Here is a 19,060-nt window from a genome sequence, read left to right as displayed (position 1 = left end):
GAACAACGCCACATGCCTCCGACCCACCAGACCAACACACACACACACACACACACACAGGTCCGAACTCACTGGAATGTGTCAGAGTGAAAACACTGAGATAAAAATATAGGAGAGGCAGAAAACAGGTAACACAACGAATGAGAGAATGTAAAGGAGAGAGACAAGGACTGACAGAGAAACAGAAAGAAACGATTATATTCTGGTTATGAGAAACGGAAGAGAAAGGTCAGGGGTCACGGTGATTTGCTCAGTGAACTACTTCTGCTACATTCTACAATCTTCAGTCCATTTAGTTTCCCTTTTGCGACAAGTTTCCGAAAGAAAAACATCAACATTCACAGATCCAAGTTTTCCCTTTCTTCTCTTATGAAGAGTTTCCTCAAATTTCCTTGACGGACAAACACCGAAACTTTGCAGCGGACATGAGAGAGTTACACAGTGCGGATCAACAGAAGTCCTACTGTCTTTATCATCTAACACAAAATAACATGAGGCTGGAAAGACACAGATGACAAAGTAAGCGTATGGTCATATCAGATCAATTGTCCTTTATAAGTTCCCCCATTGTTGGCTCTGTAGGGATGTTGTGCTTTGAGCAAATATAATAAACACACAGGCCCTACAGTAGATATAGGTCACACATAACTGGAATCATAAATAAGGAACAAGGGATAAGGAATAAGGAAAAAGGTCTGAAATCATCTGGGTTCAAAACTGCATCTAACTATTGCCTATTGTGTACAAAATGTGCTAACAGGTTTTGGAAATCTATTGGACCATTATGAACTAGATGACCACATTTGAACGTCACTGCAAATAAAATTAGTAGATTTTTTACCAGACGTGATCATGCTTCAAACTGACATACTGACCGACACACCTAATCACACACAGACAAGCATACGGAAACATACAGAAACCCACACATAGACTCAGAAAAGGAAGTGCATATGCGCTTGTACAAACACACACACACACACGCACGCGCACACACACACGCGCGCACACACACACACACAGAATCTGAGGAATCTTTTCCCCAAACCTCTACTTGAGTTCTAAAAACATTATGGCCGACACACACCTTATTCCTAACCCCTAATATTACTGTATATAGGGATGAAAAAAATAATTTCTGTCAATATTTAGAAGATATAGAGATTTTTTTTTTACTTTGCGACTTGGCTAGAAAGTGAAAACCATCTGATGTTTCCTAAAACGTTCATGTTGCTTTATATCGACTGAGTCAGGTCTGGTTTATCATGTTGCGAACACACTCTTACAACGCAGCGCCACACCAGGCGCTATACTGTCCGTGTGTGTGTGTGTGTGTGTGTGTGTGTGTGTGTGAATTTCTTCAGGCTTTGACGTGTGCAACCAACAATGCACATGTGTGTACTGTACACACACACACACACACACACACACACGTATTGTTGCAATTGATACATATCTGCATGGGCGTGTTTTGAATGGCATTCTCTCATGATGAGTAGGACCAGGGAGAGAGAGAGAGAGAGAGAGAGAGAGAGAGAGAGAGAGAGAGAGAGAGAGAGAGAGTATTGGATGGATGGGATGTTTTTTAACCCCCACCGCTGTACTCTAATTGTCCCTCGGTCAGTCCGTACATCCATCTGTCCCCGCTCAGCCTGCCGTCTCTACGGTCCTCCGCTGTAGGAGTAGTCCGCCTTGTTGTGCATCACCAGCTTATTGTCCACGAAGTAGAAGCTGTCGGACTGCGTCTCGTACGGGTGCAGGATCATCTCTCTCACTGCGGGGGGCGACACACACAGAGCCCAACCATCAGCCCAGATAAAGGCATCACTGCTGTTAAAGTAATAATCTGTGACGTTTTGACATATACATAAATGTCTGCTTTGCTCATCTCTATCACTGATTGATAGAACACAATAATGATTCAGCCTATACCCAGTTCAAAATGTTTTTATATTTTGCTGTTTTAAACACCCGGTGTCTGCTAAGTATTTCCCAGGAAAAATGCGTTTTATGTTTCCGGTAACAGCAACAGCGGTTTTGTTTTGAATAAGTAGAAGAAGAACTGGGTAGTTAGCATGAGCAGTGATAGCCGCCATGGCTGAGCAGACAAAGAAAGAGAGCGCCACCTACAGAAACTCAAACTGCATCGACAGAAAAGTAGAAAATGAAGAATTAAGACGTCACAATACTGGACACTGTTTGATTGACAGGTGATCTCTGGGAAGTGCAGTGAAAATCACCACAGCAATGATCACTTAGCACCAAAGATGTTGCCACAATAATAATAATAAAAAAAGAAATAAACAAGGATCTTGCAGATAATCACTTTAAGACAAACAATCTGGAACAATTTGATATCCAAGCAATTGGATCCAAACAATCCGAGCAATTGGAAAATGGATGTTGGCGAGATTATTTAAATGCATTTCTGCTTTATTACATAGTGGACAATGAGCAGGAAAGATGGGACAGAGAGGTGATGCAACAAAGACTTGGGACAGATTCAAACCCACATCTCTGTGAATACATGGTATGCTGCCTTAACCCACTGAACCACACAACCCCTAAACAGTGTTGTGTTTTCTACTGTATGTGTGTGTGTGTGTGTGTGTGTGTGTGTGTGTGTGTGTGACTCACTGATCTCCTCAGACAGAGGGGGGAACTCGTAGATGTGTTCACAGGTGTTCTTGCTGCTGGGCATGCAGAAGCCAAACTCAAAGTCAAAGCTCTTGAGAAGCTTCTCTCTGAAATAGTGCCTCTCGATCATCCTGAAATTGTCGATCGGCATGTCTCCGACTGTGAACTCAACGCTGGGGGGACAGAGGCAGAGAGAGAGAGAGGAGAGGGAGAGAGGGAGAGACAGAGAGGGAGAAACAGAAAGAGAGGGAGAGGGAGGGAGAGAGAGAAAGGAAAGCAAAGAGAGAGAGAGAGAGACAGTAATAATTATACTGCTGACCTGATGTCAGTTCATGGACTGGCCCTTTTCCTGGTGTGTTCTTTGGCCATGTAGCATGTTACAGGTAAACACAGATTCACACAAACTGATTCACACACACACATTCACACACACACACACACACACACACACACACACACACACACACACACACACACACACACACAGTCACACACACAGATTGACACTTACGTGGCTCCCACTTGCCGCAGTCGGAGGAAAGCGGGGGTGAACTGGTAGCGGACAAAACGGCCGGCATTCGGGTCGATATCCCTCTTCTCCCCTGCTTTCTCTGAGGTAAAGTGCAAGAATAGAATAGAATAGAATAGAAACGTTGGTGGTACTGGTTAGGCTCAGCTGGGTAGGTTAGACAGGCCTGTTATGTCTTTTCAACATACTGTTTTGTGTCTTGTTTCCTTGTGGTTTATTTTGTTACATCCTGTAATAAATCATTTTGTTTTGTGATTGATTGTTAATTAGTTAGATCTCGGTAGGCTTGTTCTCTGTAAAGCCTTTTGAGACAAGCTTTGTAATGAAGAGCTACAGAAACAAAGCTGACTTGACTTATTGTCCGCATATGTGGAAAGTTGCCTTTGCCTCACTGTGGTTGAGTTAAAAAATACATAATCAAACACATCAAGATACAAGGACAACACAACAGAGCTTCCAGTGCACAACATATTCCAGTTGATATTTACTAACAAGTGCAAAAAGTGCATTTTTTGATGGAGATTTATTAAAAGAATTCAGTAACATAGTGGCATGTGGGATAAAAGACCTTGTGAATTCATTCTTAGACCTCTTGAACGCATTGATTTTAACAAACAGCCAACAAGCACAAAGCACTGAGTCAGCAGCTGAGCCAGCCAATTCCATTTAATATTCATCCATTTACATGTTACTGTATACATGTATGGATGTTTTTGCAGATGAATGGATTTGTTTGGTGGAGTGTGACTGTGTGTACCTGAGTGAGAACGGAGCAGGATGTTGCTGAAAAGGAGCGTTGTGTGTCCTTTGCAAATATTTTCAGGGTAAATAAAGGTTGAAAAAAAATCAAAAAAATCCATGGTGTATGTTCAGTGACTCACCTAAAGACGGGGGCTTGGTGATTTCAAACAGCACTGTCCCGGTCTCCATGTCTCTGATCTTGAACCTGGTGAAGTCGATGTTGTACACGTTCTCATCTGGTCCGCACAGATAATCTGAGTGAAAGAGAGAGGGAGAGGAACGGGATGGGGGGGGGTTGAGAATTATTAGAAACCGCTTCTATTTGCTGGAGAGAGAGTAGAACGAAAGAAAGCACCTGACTGAGTAGTGCTTGAATGAAACTAGAATGGATGCACTTGCTATAAAAATACATTAATCCTCTGTTCAATATATTTGTGGGAATGGATCCCCCCAAAAAGTTTCAGGTACTTATAGTTCTGCTTAAATTGTTATTACTGCTTATTAGACGAAAACAAAATGTAGAGTGTGCAGCTTTTTTCAGTTGGTAATGCCCCATTTGCCAGTAACTCAATGGGTGTATGCGCTTTCCTTTTTCTTTATTTAAAGAAAATATCTAAAATTTGTTGCAATAAATATGTTTATCGTTGAAATTTTGGACTGAAAACATATACCGGTTAGAATGTCTGATTTGGTTTCACATTGAGAAAAGTAAACCACTGCAAACCAACAAAATCAGATCAGTCAGTTAGTCAAAAATAACTTATTTTTAGCTTTACTTCTCTAACAAGCACTAGTTGCACCGCAGTTAGGAAGCTGTAATCTCAAGAGCTGCTTTGCATTCAATCCTCTGCAGTGACAGACCATAATATTGAAGAGTGAGCCGCACAAACAAGGAAATAAATACTCTAAAGTGACTCCTGGGTTAACCGATAACTGATAATCGATTTTTTTGTCTATGAAAGTGGAACACAAACACACACACACTTCTTTCAAAAACACACAGACGGACACACACACACACACACCAAATGCCTATGCATACAAATACAAATAGTGGGGATGCACAATCTATTTAAAAAAATACAAAATTGCACAATTACTGCAATTTATATTCAATTTCAATTTCTGGAACCCCCTTTCTTGACAAATTTAAGTGAATGTTTGAAGTGAAGCTCAATGAAAACGTGTGTGGAAGGAGAAGCCGTGGCAGGCGCACACACACACACACACATAACACCCAGTAAGAAAGAGAAGAGAGTTATTTTTACTCCTCTAATCCTTCCTGCCATCACCAGGCGGTGTCACTGCTTATTAGTGTTCCCCCAGCAGAGCAGACACTTCCTGCTTCCTGCTCGACCCGATACCATTGGCAGGCGGGTGTAACTACAGAATCCCTGTCCTCCGCTGAGACCTGCTCCCCCGGCTCACACCTCCAAGCACAAGGAAAAAATAAATCAAATTAAAAAAAACGGAGATGGGATTGTTTCAGGGGTTTCAGAGTGTATCGCTGTGGGTCTACGCAGCCATGAGAGAGAGAGAGAGAGAGGGAGAGAGAGGGGGAGAGAGAGAGAGAGAGAGAGAGAGAGAGAGAGAGAGAGAGACCGAGAGTGAGAGAGAGAGAGAGACAGAGACCGAGAGTGAGAGAGAGAGAGAGAGACAGAGAGAGAGAGGAGAGAGAGAGAGAGAGAGAGAGAGAGAGACGGTGTCAAAAAATGACAAGCTGTCCAGTGATTTTAACTTGTTTCCAGGCCTATCAAGCTTATTTTGTGATATTTTTAGTCAAATTATCTCACTGCACTGGTAGATACTCTGGCTGGTTTCAATAAATTTCACTTTTATCAAGTAAATGTCCTGAAACAAGTTAAATTCTCCTGAAAAAAAAGTCAATTTATCTGCCAGTGCAGTAAGATGATTTCACTAAAAGACAGAGCTTGATAAGTCTGGATTCAAGATAAAATAACTTTACAAGTTTGACAATTTTTGCAGTGTGGCACAGGCTAAGTCACTGTGCATTAAGCTGGCAGTGAGTTTTAGCGATCAGTCAGCCATTAAAATGTGGTACAGAGAGTCTCCACCCTGAAGAGCCTCACATCACGCCAGCTCTCAATCATTTATTTACTGCACGACAGGAAGTGAATGGCAGAGATCAGTTCCTGTGAGAGTAGTGTGTGTGTGTGTGTGTGTGTGTGTGTGTGCATCTATTAGCTCAGTGTCTGTATTTCCTTCCCATCTGATTTTAGAGATTTACAGTTGTCTCTGCACGTTCTGCTGTTTCTTTCTGATTTGATTCAGTGTGACGCTGTGATGCCCGAGCTCCTCTGTCGCTCTGAACGCTGAGGCCGGCTCTTCTGAACGCTCACATCAGCGCTTCATGCTGCTGCACAGCACCTGCTGCTTCATACAGCATCCTCACACACACACACACACACACACACACACACACACCCTCAGCAGCAACAGTAGTTTAATTAATAACATGCTATACTTATATCTGCAAAGATTAGGACCATTAGTAATACTTCTGCATGGGTTGTACCAGTGTGTGTGTGTGTGTGTGTGTGTGTGTGTGTGTGTGTCTGTGTGTGTGTGTATGTGGCACGTGGCACATCTACACGTGCATAATATACCACAGCACATGTATCCAAGATTGAATGAGAGAGAATGGTGATTTGTTTGTTTTTGTGTGTGTAGGTGTGTGTGTGTGTGTGTGTGTGTGTGTGTGTGTGTGAGAGAGAGAGAGAGAGAGATAGAGTAGGTGAGTTTTTGTGTGAGATAAAGAGAGATGGAGGGAAAGAGAGTGTGAGGAGGATAGTAAAAGCTTTTTTGAGTGTCTGTCTGTTTGTGCTCTCACTTCACCTCACAAAACCCAAGGAATACTGTAGTAAATTACATGCAGTCTGTCCCCCTAAGGGGGATACGCACGCACACACACACACACACACACACACACACACACACACACACTCACACGCTCACACGCACACAGCCATCTGAGAATAACTTGCTGCTCGACACTATTGAAGCCACTGACAGACTCCAGTTCATCACTGTCAGCTCTCCTCCTGGCTGTGATGGTTAACACCTACAGACATTACTGTTGGGTAGAATCTGTCCCGAGCTCTGTGTGCGTGTGACAGTGAGTACATCTGTGTGTGTGTGTGTGTGTGTGTGTGTGTGTGTGTGTGTGTGTGAATGTGTGTGTGTCAAATGTGTGTGTGTGCCTGTAGGACCCAACCATAAGGCAGATCAACAGAACTTCAGTTGTAGTAGCCAGCAGTTGAATGACATAGACAGTAAAAACCAAACCAAGACACATTAAGGTTATCAATAATGACAATAATGATAGATTAATACACAATAAATTAAACAATATACACTACCAGTCAAAAGGTTGGACACACCTGATTGAATGTACTATGTTTTTCATTATCTTAAAGCCATTTTGATCTAAAGGCTTATGCTTAAATGCTTGACATTTGTCTCTTAGACAAATATAAATAGTTGTATAAAAGTTGATGCCTATGTGTGAATTTCTTTCCAAAGCCTTTGCCTTTCCATCAAGGCAAAGGGCAGCTACTTTAAAGAATCTAAAATATAAGATAGCTCTGATTTGTTTAACACTTTTTTTGGTCACTGCATAATTCATTTTGTGTTATTTCATAATTTTGAAGTCTTTACTATTATTCTAATGTGGAAAATAGTAGAAATAAAGAAAAATACGTGTTCAAACTTTTGACTGGCAGCGTATCATCAGAATAAAGCCTAGAAAGAATTAAGTAAATGTAACAGCTCCTCATCTGCCAATGCTGTCTGAGTCCCAAGATGGGTTTTTTTCCCATTTAATAGTCTAACAGATGTCGGCACAAAAGCTCTCCTAGTTTTGAAAGGACGGGACATCAGTCTTCTTCCTGATGGCAAAGTGCCACACAGGTGGTTCTCCTACACCTACTGTATGTGAATACCAAGTATGGAATCAGCACTCCTCAAAGCTGAATTACGCAACACATTAAGATGAATATAAACAGGAAAAGCTACGGTTTAAGTCTTATGTTAGCAGTGGTCAAACGCCACAAGAAGCAGGAAGCTCATCTGAATATCGCTAATGTCAACTTCAGCTGGTTTTAACAGCTGCTGCAGGCCTGCAGCTTCTGTATTTCAGACAACACGTCCTCAACCACTGGACAAATGCACAGATCGACCTCCAGATGTAATACTTTACTCCTATCACTTAATATTCAGACCTTGTTTGTGCATGTGCCATGTGGTGTAGTAATGGGTGTTGTAAATTTTATTGTAGTGACATTCTGGTGTCATTGTTATGTGCTAAGGATAAACAGACGCCCCCCTAACCCAGTTGTTTTAAGGATTTGGGCTGGGCCAACCAATAGGGCCCATGGGCAACATTTGGCTCTCTAAAATGTCTTTTTTCACTTCAGTTAAGGATTGAGAAAATTCTACGACAAAATCCATTGGTTAAACTGAAAAATACACGGTCATCAATCTAAAACCAAGGCTTTTTTTCTAGCTTCTGAAAAGCTGCGTGACATTTAGGAGATGGAAGGTTTTCGCCCGACGACAGCGATGTGTTTCAGCCCTCCAAAGGGATCCAGAGAATGAGAAGATATTCTATTTAGTCTATTTTGACACGCGCTATTCACAAAGCATATTAGCAAACCCCACGATGGCACCACGCACTATTTGGAGCCATTTGGGTGTGGGAGTGTCAGGGGCGGCGATGCTCTTTGGTAAAGTCCTAACAGCTGCTGCGAGGTTGACTATAAAGAGTTAATTCAATTCAAGTGAACTCAAAGAGGAGCGCACACAGAGAGAGAGAGAGAGTGGCACTGTATTAACAGGAATCTGGCAGACACAGACAGAGGAGCCTCTTCAGTAACACCAGAGTACATCACTGTCGTCTTGTCAGTCACAGCAAACAGCAACAATGAGCGAGAGGAAGTGAAATACGTCTGCTGCTTATCTGTAATTTAAGGCTTCTGTTTTCTCTCTCTCACACACAGTCTCTTTTTCACACAACCACTGTCTCTCACACACACACAGCTGTGCATACAAACACAAGTGGGGATGCACAATATATAGCAAAATAAGAGGCTTTTTAAAAAGTTTGTTAGTGTCACGCAGAGTCCAAAGTGATCGCACTACTTCTTTCTGCCGCCATCATCTGGCAGCCATGTATCCGCTGGGCTGAAAACCTTCTGCAGATCTGGCAGATATTACCAGTCTAGAACTAGACTACGTCAGGTCGACAATTCAACACATATCGCATAACCTAGATTCAGCCCAGATAAACAGTTCTGAGTTCACTTCATCACTTCGCCCAGATAGCGTTACGCTGCGATTCCCCAATCCAAAGCAAGGACAGTCGTCAGGAGCCTTCCAGTGCAGTATGGGGGCTTAAAATCACTGGCATATGAAACCATATTATAGGCTTACAAACCCAACATGCATGCTGGCTAAAATTACAGCTGACACTGATAATGGGATCTAGTTTAGTCTATCCCACTGGAGGACGTGGGACTTCACTCAGATGCTGATTGGTGGGTCCGTTCCTCATTGGAAATTTGAACAGCAGTGGCGAGCAACTTAGTGGTTTTCACCCCATGCAAACAGTGAAGTTTGTTTGTATTTCTCTGTGTCCCAGTATTCTTCCAGGGCCTGTTTCCTAGGCCCACGTGCCACGGTTGGTCATGTGATCAGAGTCGTGTCATGTGGGTAAGGAGCAGAGGACTGTGGCAGAGAGGAGGAGGACATTTTTAACCACTAATCCTCTAAGATTAGCCAGCTGGGGGTTAGGCGAGTGTGATTGTTCTACAAGAGGAGGAAGGGAAGGAGAGATGAGGGCTTGGGGGAAAGGGGGGGGGGGGTTATATGGTTGTTCACTATAGCAATCAATGTTTGACTTCTAACCACCAGTCTCAGGCTTGTTTGAGCTGTTCAACTGGGCAGGTCAAGGCTATCTTTGCATCATCCACTCCACTTATCCTTGACAACCTAAAAGCTCGCATTCACTCCTGTGAGTGCTTCTCATACTCTGCTGTTGTGCGTATAGTCTCTATAGCGACCTCCAACAACATACAGCGAGCTCCTGTTCCCGCCGGAGCAGCGGGCCCTTTTTTTTTTTTCTGCCGTGGAACCTGCTGTCTCGTTGGCATGGAAACCACACATTGTCACCTGCCCTCCTGCCCTGCTGCTCGCCTCACAGCCGGTGGTCAGAGCTGTAAATAACAGGTCAGATTCAAGAGTGACACATATAGAGAAAGTACATCTAGATGAGGATGAGCATGACATCACCCTCTTGCCTCCCCCTCCCTCTCTTTCTCTCTCTCTCTCTCACACACACACACACACACACACTCAGTTGATCCCTTAACATGCAATTCTGATTCCAACGTGCCAATCAGGACACCAGCCGTAAATACACATAGATTATGCAAGAAGGTTTCTGTAAACAAGAAAGCGCAAGCCTGGTCTAGAAGCACAGCTATACAACATTCTGTTGTGTAATGGCAGAAAGACGCTGACATGAACAGTCAGAGGGAGAAAGCAGAAAAAAACAAAAATCCAGAAATAAAAATTGTGAGTAGCCTATATATGTGTTCAAAGTGTACAGTGTTAGGAGTCGTTACAGTTTAGGAGAACGACACAGCAGCACGCTATTTATACTTGTGCCAACACATTCATATTTACTGACCCTGATGTGAACCCTTTGGGAGGCATCTGACAGGCAGACGATATGAGAGGGCGAAAAAACACGAGCGCTGTCTGCCTACACTTGTATGAAAATTACGTAAGGCCAACGCAGGGGGATGAAAATATGATAATAACGTGAACAGTGACCACTTAGGTCTGTTTCGGCCGAGGGGGAGCGACCAATCAGGTGAGAGGAGGAAGGCGTTTTGGCCCAGCGCAGCTCAAATGGACTAATCCGGTTTAGTGCCTTGCATGAAGGTAAATCCAACTAATGATTGGAAGGAGAGAGGGGGGCGGGGGTGATAGGGAGAGCGGGGGGGGCAGAGCAGAGCGGTGAAGAAGATCTAGAAGAAAGCAGGATGGGTCGGAGTAGGGGACGAGCTTACAACTCTTGAATTAATTTGCACAATATCAGCGAACATAAAATGTAAACAAACTGTTGATTTTGATTCTAGAGTCTAAAGGGCTGCACTGAAAGAAAGTAGGAGTTTTTTACTTTAAAACTTTTTAATTATCACAACGTTTAGCTTGATTCCTGTGCTAGATGTGGGCCAAAAACACTGCAGTTTGTTCATCTACTCTACTACTTTTGGGGTCTTAACACCATAGAGAATTTTGGATTTTCATGATTCTGCAGGATATTTGCTACATGTTTCTGCACAGCTTTGTTTGAGGCTGATGAAGAGGCTGACATCTTCACCCTATCAAGCCATAACTTTGGCATAACCACTTCATAAAAAGTTGTGCAGGCACTTTTTTCCCCATTGTGGTGGCGCCAAGTCATTCACAACATTCAATTAACACCGAAAAGCTATGTTTAAAAAAACAAGTTAGTACTGGTCATAAGACACAGAACATGGGAGATTCTTTCAAAGTCCTCAACACTTGGTAAATTGTTGAACAGGTAAACCTTCTCTTGCAGAGCCAACGTTTTATTCTTTGAAAACCTAATTTATAGATTATTTTGATTCTGGCAGTACCAAGTTATATCCCTCAGGTTTAGGTGTTATTAATATGTGTAACTTTTAGTTACTTTTGCACATTGCTAACAGACATGATTTGTAGCAGATCATTTTCTCACGAGCTGTAAGCTGTGATGAAGTTTGACAGTGTGCAGGTGTAGAGGAGTGAAGAGTCTCACCCCTGCCTCACTGACCTGAATTTGTCTCCTGATGACCACAGCACCATGGCAACAGCGCCGTGGTTAAAATGGGGATGATCTTAAAGTGAGGGACGCTGGAGAGAAGACAGGATGGGGAGAAGGGTGCGAGGGAGGAAGAGAAGAGAGGGATTCAAAGAGAAAGAAGCAGGCAGAGGGCAGATCGGTCTGGCAGACAGGAGGGTCAGTTTGGGGCCAGTGTGCTGAGAGGGAGGAGGGGGTGGGGGTGGGTGGGGTGGGGTTGACTGGGGACTCCAGATGTGGATCAGGCTACAGCAGTTAAACACCAGACTGATTTCAAGACTCGAGACCTCCGTTCATCGTCTAGGAGAGGCAAGCCACAAGAAAAGTTACAAAAAAATTTAATATGATATACTTGAGCGTCAAAAATCAGGCTCTCAAATTCTCTGGGTGATTACATTTTTGTTCATAGTTCCGCTTGGTCTTTGAGCGGAAGTTGGAAGACGGCTGTGTCAGGATTTCCCAAATTATAAGACCCATCTCTGTCAAATTAAATAATGTATGTAGGAAAGTTGGCCTTCATGGTGTGTAACATTACCTGAAGTGTAGCTATCCCCCTAACTATCCCATTGCATCTAATGCAGCTGTAGCCACTTAGCTAGCTCACTAGTGTAAAGCTGAATTATTTTTCATGTTTTGTCTGCATGTACCATTAGGACTTGAGGCAGCAAGTGTGTGTGCGTGTGTGTGTGTGTGGGGTGGGGGTGGGGGGGGGGTGGGTTGACCTGGTTTCATCAACTGCTCCCCCATTCAAACTCTGGAGGCCGGAGCGTTTAACTACATCAGATCCGCTTGGATGTACGCACCAAAACACGGCTAAAGGAATGCAGGCCTAAATAGGTTATGCGAGCTTTGGATGCTCACTGACCTTGTAGGCTGTAAGATAGAGACTTGTATAAATTGGTTCCTCTTTGGGAGTTTATTCTGGGAAAAAATGAGCCTTTGGATCATAAATCATCATTTGATTTTGTTTGATTTCCACACAGCAGAACGCACAAGTCACGGACTCATAGGAGCCGATTCATATAGTGGCCTTGGCTGTGTGTGTGTGTGTGTGTGTGTGTGTGTGTGTGTGTGTCTCCACTTTAAGTCTTACAGAAGTGAATCCTCATTACTCCTCAACATTCACGAAAAAAGTCATTTAAATCTGTTTGTAATGTACAGAGAGTGACTGAATGTCTTTAGATTGATTACATTATTGTCTATTAATATTGAGCTAATAGATATGAATGCAGAGGAACGGATTCTTACTGACCAGAGTTAAAGTGAAAACCCAAATTCCATGCCGTCCATTTTGAAAGAGAGTGTGTGTGCTTGTCTTCGTTTCCTGTTAGAGCCCAGTGTTAACACATCTGTTTAAACATACTGCTAATCTAATCCAATCTGGGCCTGTGTGTTTCTCTCACAACACCACAGTGCAAGTCAGCCATGTTGCCACTGTTATAGGTGGAGCGAAACACAGTCAGGAGTTCATGAGCAACAAAACACAAACCAAAGCAGTGATTTCTGAAGGGAATTCTTGTTGTAAAATACTGCAGACTGACATGACAGTTAGGTTCTGATGCTGTTAGTGACATATTTAGACCAGACCGGTTCTAAAAACAATTTTAGAATAGACCGGTTAACTGAGAGGAAAGCCTGTACTGTCTATGGTTAGGCAGATCTTTACAAATACATCTAAGCAGCCAGCTTGGACTACCGGATGGATGGGGCAAGACAAATGAATGGCAACCATATACTATTTGAAAGTCACTTTTCTGCTATTGACATTGACTTTTCTGACAGAAATTGAACTATTCTCTCCTGTTACCCCGCCCATCTGGTGCTCCAAGTGGGTTAAAACAAACACTGAGATTTATTTGTAAATGCTGTTTGACTCAGGACCGTTGTAAAATCTGGTGCGCCATCCAGGCTGAGCTGCGCCGACTATTGTCAAGTCTAGTGTATCATGCCACTTAGAGAGGGAATCAATTCCAGCCACTTGAGAATCTACACCAGCCGCTAGGAAAAACAAAGACAGACGAGTCTCAAAACAAGACAAAAGCTTCAATGGCTGTCTCTCCTCAGGAGACAGCTCAGGTTCTTTCCTTCTTTCTTTGACAGCAAGCAATGGTGTCAAGAGAAGGAGAAAGACAGAGAAGGGCACAGACAGACAGACAGAGAGAGAGGGAGAGAGAGAGAGAGAGAGAGAGAGAAAGGGAGAGAGAGAGAGAGAGAGAGAGCAATATCATCTTCAACAGGAGAGGAAAAACAAGTCCAGCAGGCGAAGAGCCTCTTCTCTATCTGACACACAGAAGCTGTGAGTTTGAGTGTGTGTGAGAGAGAGAGAGAGAGAGAAAGGGAGAGAGAGAGAGAGAGTGTGTGTGTGTGTGTGTGTGTGTGTGTGTGTGTGTTGGGACAGGGAGTCCTTTTTTTCAGCCTGCAAAAATGTTCCATAAAGTGTCTGATTTGATGAGGGAATTTGACAACAACGATATCATCTGTTTGTGTCTGCTGGTGTGTGTGTGTGTGTGTGCGTGTGTGTGTGTGTGTGTGCGTATATATGCGCATGTATATCTGTCTGTCTCTATGTAATTCACAAAATGAGAGTAAAACTAAGGCAATGAACTGTTAAAAGCTGCTGCCGGAGGAGAGGGGAGCAGGGGAGAGGAAGAAGAGGAAGGGAAAGTCGAGGAGGAAGTGTGTGGGAGGGACAGGAGGGTGAGCGGAGGTAAACAGAGATGCATGCTCCGCTCCGCTGACTGTAACCAAGGGGAGATGCTTCACGTTGCCGTAGTGATTCAAGCATGTATCCACGTTGCTGTGGTGATTCACACATGCCTCTCCTCGCCTCCAGCAATGACGCTGCGAGCTAGGAAAGTGAGAGTTTCCAAGACCATAATAAGGTCCAGCGTGGGAGACGGGAGCATTATGATACCCCCGGACGCATCGCTCTGCCGCTGGGCCGCGATCCCAGCGCAGACTCACTCATGGGGATCAATAACAAGAGACACGCAGAGAACAAACAGACAGGCAGACATGTATACACTCCTGCACACATAGATTCACTATCATGTCATTTAGACCTGCAGTTATTCTCCTGTTCTAATCCATAACAGGTAGATTCATTAATGTAGGCTGTTAAGGGACAATTAATAATAAAAAAAAACGAAAATGCAATATGAACTTCTGCTATTTCCAAATCACAGAGGCTGCAATTAATTGTTTAAGAGAAAGCAGTGTCCAAAATTGATTTCTAAACAAGGTTTTTCATAGCTTTTAATATTTGGTCCAAGTACAGTATTGGTGAAAACCTTTCATCATACTCAAAATTAGTAAATCCTGCACACTGACATCTATTTTTTTTTTTTTTTTTTTACAAAATCACATTTCTTTAAAACTATTTTACAGTTCTAAAAAATGTATGACAAGAAAAATTTGTGATGATACGAATCACAGTTTGAATCGCAATTGCAACATTCTGTCAAATAATCGCAATTTGATTTTTTGTCAGTATCTTTGAGCACTAGTAGCTGCTTGGCTAAAGTACTTACAATTTTACTCAAAACTACTAGATCTCACTTACATTATCAGGGGAAGAAAGAGGGAAGGATGTACCAAGAACAGAAGCTTCCTCTTCCTCTTCCTTAACTCAATAAGCAGTGATTTGGTTGAAACTGGACAAGTAGGATCTCATTCCACATCTGAACATCAACTTCCTATGCTTTCAGTATTATCTTCAGCCATATGAAAATGTAGAGATGAGGCGATTATGGAGACATATCTTTTTTTATTATTCTGAATATTTTGAGTATCACCTTAACAGATGAGCCGTCAAAGTAAGGAAGGGAGGGAAAAAGATGGGAAACAAATACCAAATAATGATTTAACTGAGGGTATTTTAACTGTAAGAGTAAGGAAAATAGCTTTTGGCATCTCTCATTCACATGTGGACCTGGTCAGTAAAGCTGGTCACCAAAGGTACATCAGTCCATGAAGAAATGAAAAAACCAGTGACTGTGTTTACATGCACATCAGTGTTTTGATACTGTTTGCGATGCTCAAGTATTCCGCCCAAGAGCTGGTGCATGATGTAAATGCCATAAACCTTTTTTTTTTAAATTGCTGGGAGAAAATGATGACCTTAACTGAGCTATTAGCTTGTATCTGTGCATGTAAACGCGCTCGGTGTGCATCGTAACTGCCAATGTAACCGTGTTGTGTAAGGTATTATGCTGGCCTTTAAATAGTCGGATGCCCTGCTGGCCACCTGTTAGCTAACTGGTGGGTTAAGGCTTCAGTCGGTGATAGATATAGGTGTTCCTGTGCACATAAGAGCTCTCTCTCTCTCTCTCTCCCTCTCTCTCTCTCTCTCTCTCTCTCTCTCTCTCTCTTCTATCAGAGGCTTGGTTGTAGCTTAAAGGTGTAACAGAACTTAAAGATCAACTGCATCAAATGCTATGTAATCAGCAACATTTTCATCATGACATTATGAATTCACAATATGGCTCAAACAGAAACCAAACCAAAAAGTCAGCAAAGGAAAACTTCCTCAGGCATTCTGAAACATTGTACTCAAAATGTCATTGCCTTGTTATCTTCTATTCAACTGGCTCCAAAGTTGCAGAGAGGCACTCTACTAAATGCCAAGGCAGCTTCTGTATCAGATTTGTTGCATCTGTGGGAAATCCACCCTTATGCTGTTACAACAAAGTATATTTAGCAGCAACTGACACACTGAACAGAGACAAAACTCTCATAATGCCTGTGTTTAAAGACTGAAACATTGCTTTGTGAGACACATAATTGTCACACCACTACACACTACACAAACATTTTTTGAAACTACTATGTGGTGTTTTGGAACACAAACACAAAAAAAAAAAAAAGTATTTTGAAATACCAGAAATTCAAGTCAGATCTCTAAATTGCAGACACCTTTCCTCTGACATACTGTACTATAAGATGCCACTCGTTCTCTCTTGTTACAGAATAAATAAAAAAAATAAATGAACCCACAAACTCAGGCTGGAAGACTTTGACTACAATGCCACTTGGAGTTGGATGAGTTCTTCTCAATTTTGGACGGTCAACAAACGAAGCCTCAACCTCTATGTAATGGACATGAAGATGAAGCCTGAGTTTTTTGGTTTGTCTGTCACCTAATTCTCTGAAGATGCACAAGAAAGAAAGGAGAAAACAGGCTGAACTAGATGTGAACTCGCATCGACTGGCAGCACACAGGTCGTTTCCCAGGAAAAAGCATTTGCCCACTCAACCACATCAGCACCTCGCTGTGCACCTTTCTACCCAAATCAAATCTTCAGCTTGATGTGAAGACATGCTGTGCACTTAGGTCCCCGGAAGGACGATTCAATTCAGAAGATAAAAATATAAGTCATGTGTATTCAGTGATTAGAAATAGTACTTTTTGGAAGACAGCTAGGCAGAAGTTTTAAAGATTTTACTGTTCAACGGAATGACATTTTAAACCACATTACTGTTTTGTCTACTCCTTCAATTCTCCATCTAACTCCATTTCCCAGCTTGGTTACACTTCTTTTATTTCTTCCAAAACACACTAACATGGTGTTTTGAACCACAGCTGCCACCTCACTCTTCACCCCTCGTCACCATGCTGTGTGTTAAACTTAAAGCTCACCTCCACAGCACTACTCGGCCTACACCTCTCCTCCACAGGTTACAGGATTTAGTGACTAAGGTGCCAACAGAGAACAGAGGAGGCCTACAGTATGCACAGCTGCTGACACAAAGCCAACAAATTGACTCCATGAGGGGGGGAAAGGAGCAGGCTGACTTGCTCCAATGAGGCATTACTGTTTATACAGCCTATATATTGTGATTACATAGATGAGGGGACACAGTAATGACGTGGAACATGACTCACCCATAGGAGCTATAACATGAAACACCCATGTCCTCCTTTCCTCACTCAACACCCTATACACAGCAGCTGCCAACTTACTCTCTGTGATCTTCTGCAAGCCCAGTACATCCTCCGGAGTGATGATGGTGTTGGCCAGCAGTTCCTCCTCCGTGGTCACCGGGACCCCCACCTCGGTCGAGTTGCAGCCTTTCTTCACTTTCATCGCCGCCGCTTGCTTGCTCGGGCTGCCTCCGGTTCCGTTACTGCTGGTGCTGCTGCTGTCGGTGCTGCTGCCGCTGCCTCCGGTGTCTCTGCCTGGATTATTACCGGCGGGCTTCTTAGCGCTTGATGGGTCCTGGCTGTTGCCTCTGCTGGTACAAGAATAGCTCATTCTCCGCTCCTCCTCCTCCCCCTCTCCTAACCCAGGGCTTCCAAGATACAAAACAGTTGCCTCCCTCTCTCCCTCCCTCCCGCCCTCCCTCACCGAAGGATGCACAGTTGCTGTCTATTATCCGGTGCTTAATTCAAATCCGCTCTTCTTTATGAGCCTGCAGTCTGTCTGCAGACGGGCTGCATGCGGGGCTCTCGCCGGCTGAGCGCTATACGCAGAGAGCAGGCGCTTTTCTGTGCAGCTGCCTCTTTAACGGCATTCGGCTGTGTGCAAGTAAAGCTTGAAAATCTGTGAAAATAATCTACTGGGCTTGCAACTGAAAAAAACAAAAGAGGCAGCAGATGGCCGTTGCTGTCAAGGAGGGGGAGCGTCTTAGTTCAGCACAGCAGCCTCCTGCACGGCTGACAGGCAGCGGCTGATGGATCTGCGCACGATCAGCACTGTAACTGATATTGTGTTTTCACACGCGCCAATCAGGGCGACATCATCAGTGATCAATAAGATCCACATTGTCGCCATGTCGCCCCTCTCTTTCAGATCGTGGTATGGTCCGTGTTTAGAATACGGCTCTGAGAAAGTGGTAGTTTCTAAACCAGAATATAATATTCCCATAGCCTAATATTTTTTATAGGGACTTGCAGTCTGTGGTATACAATTGTGAATTTACCATGATCGTATCGTGCTTCATGGTATTGGTATGGTGTCACTATAATGTTTCTGGGGACTTTATGGTATTTTCTATCTCTTATGGTATCAATATAATATTCTTATAATATCATATTACTATTGGGAATATATGCCCCTAAAAGTCCTTCCAAAATGTAGGCTATTGTATGTTTAATTTGTTTAAATCTGCTGCAGCGTCATAAACCAAATGTTAATTCCTGGCTGCTAAATTAATCTTGGCCGCCTTTGATCTGGACCTCATATTCTCAAGCTGGAAGCAGTCAACACATGACTGCAGCAGATAGGAGAAAATTGGCAATAAAACACATGGATTTATATTTA

At 43.1% G+C, this 19,060-nt stretch overlaps 1 protein-coding gene across 1 annotated transcript; it reads right to left on the bottom strand.

Moving 5' to 3' along the window:
• Window positions 1–1,572: 1,572 nt before the first annotated feature.
• On the bottom strand, window positions 1,573–18,052 carry unc119a2 (unc-119 lipid binding chaperone a2). Its single transcript, XM_071542771.1, has 5 exons — window positions 17,761–18,052; window positions 4,048–4,161; window positions 3,149–3,248; window positions 2,638–2,810; window positions 1,573–1,774 (listed from the first exon to the last, which is right to left on the bottom strand). The coding sequence occupies exons 1-5, from the start codon at window positions 18,050–18,052 to the stop codon at window positions 1,662–1,664; spliced, it is 792 nt and encodes a 263-aa protein (XP_071398872.1). The 3' UTR covers window positions 1,573–1,661.
• Window positions 18,053–19,060: the final 1,008 nt, after the last annotated feature.

The sequence above is a fragment of the Centroberyx affinis genome, unplaced genomic scaffold (genome assembly GCF_046629955.1).
Source record: "Centroberyx affinis isolate AG114_WGS23_722 - 3 ecotype Tasmania unplaced genomic scaffold, CSIRO-AGI_Caff_v1 ptg004178l_1, whole genome shotgun sequence".
Lineage (NCBI taxonomy): Eukaryota > Metazoa > Chordata > Actinopteri > Beryciformes > Berycidae > Centroberyx > Centroberyx affinis.
Note: the sequence above shows the minus strand (reverse complement) of the source record. Positions and strands in the feature narration are given on the sequence as shown.

What these genes read in the sequence shown, in the direction of transcription:
- unc119a2 (XM_071542771.1), bottom strand. Translation starts at nt 18,052, where the DNA reads ATGAGCTATTCTTGTACCAGCAGAGGCAACAGCCAGGACCCATCAAGC. An exon ending in CTTGCAGAAGATCACAGAGA is followed by an intron (nt 4,162 to 17,760) that starts GTAAGTTGGCAG and finishes TCTTTCACTCAG; the next exon opens with ATTATCTGTGCGGACCAGAT. An exon ending in CTGCGGCAAGTGGGAGCCAC is followed by an intron (nt 2,811 to 3,148) that starts GTAAGTGTCAAT and finishes CTGTCCCCCCAG; the next exon opens with CGTTGAGTTCACAGTCGGAG.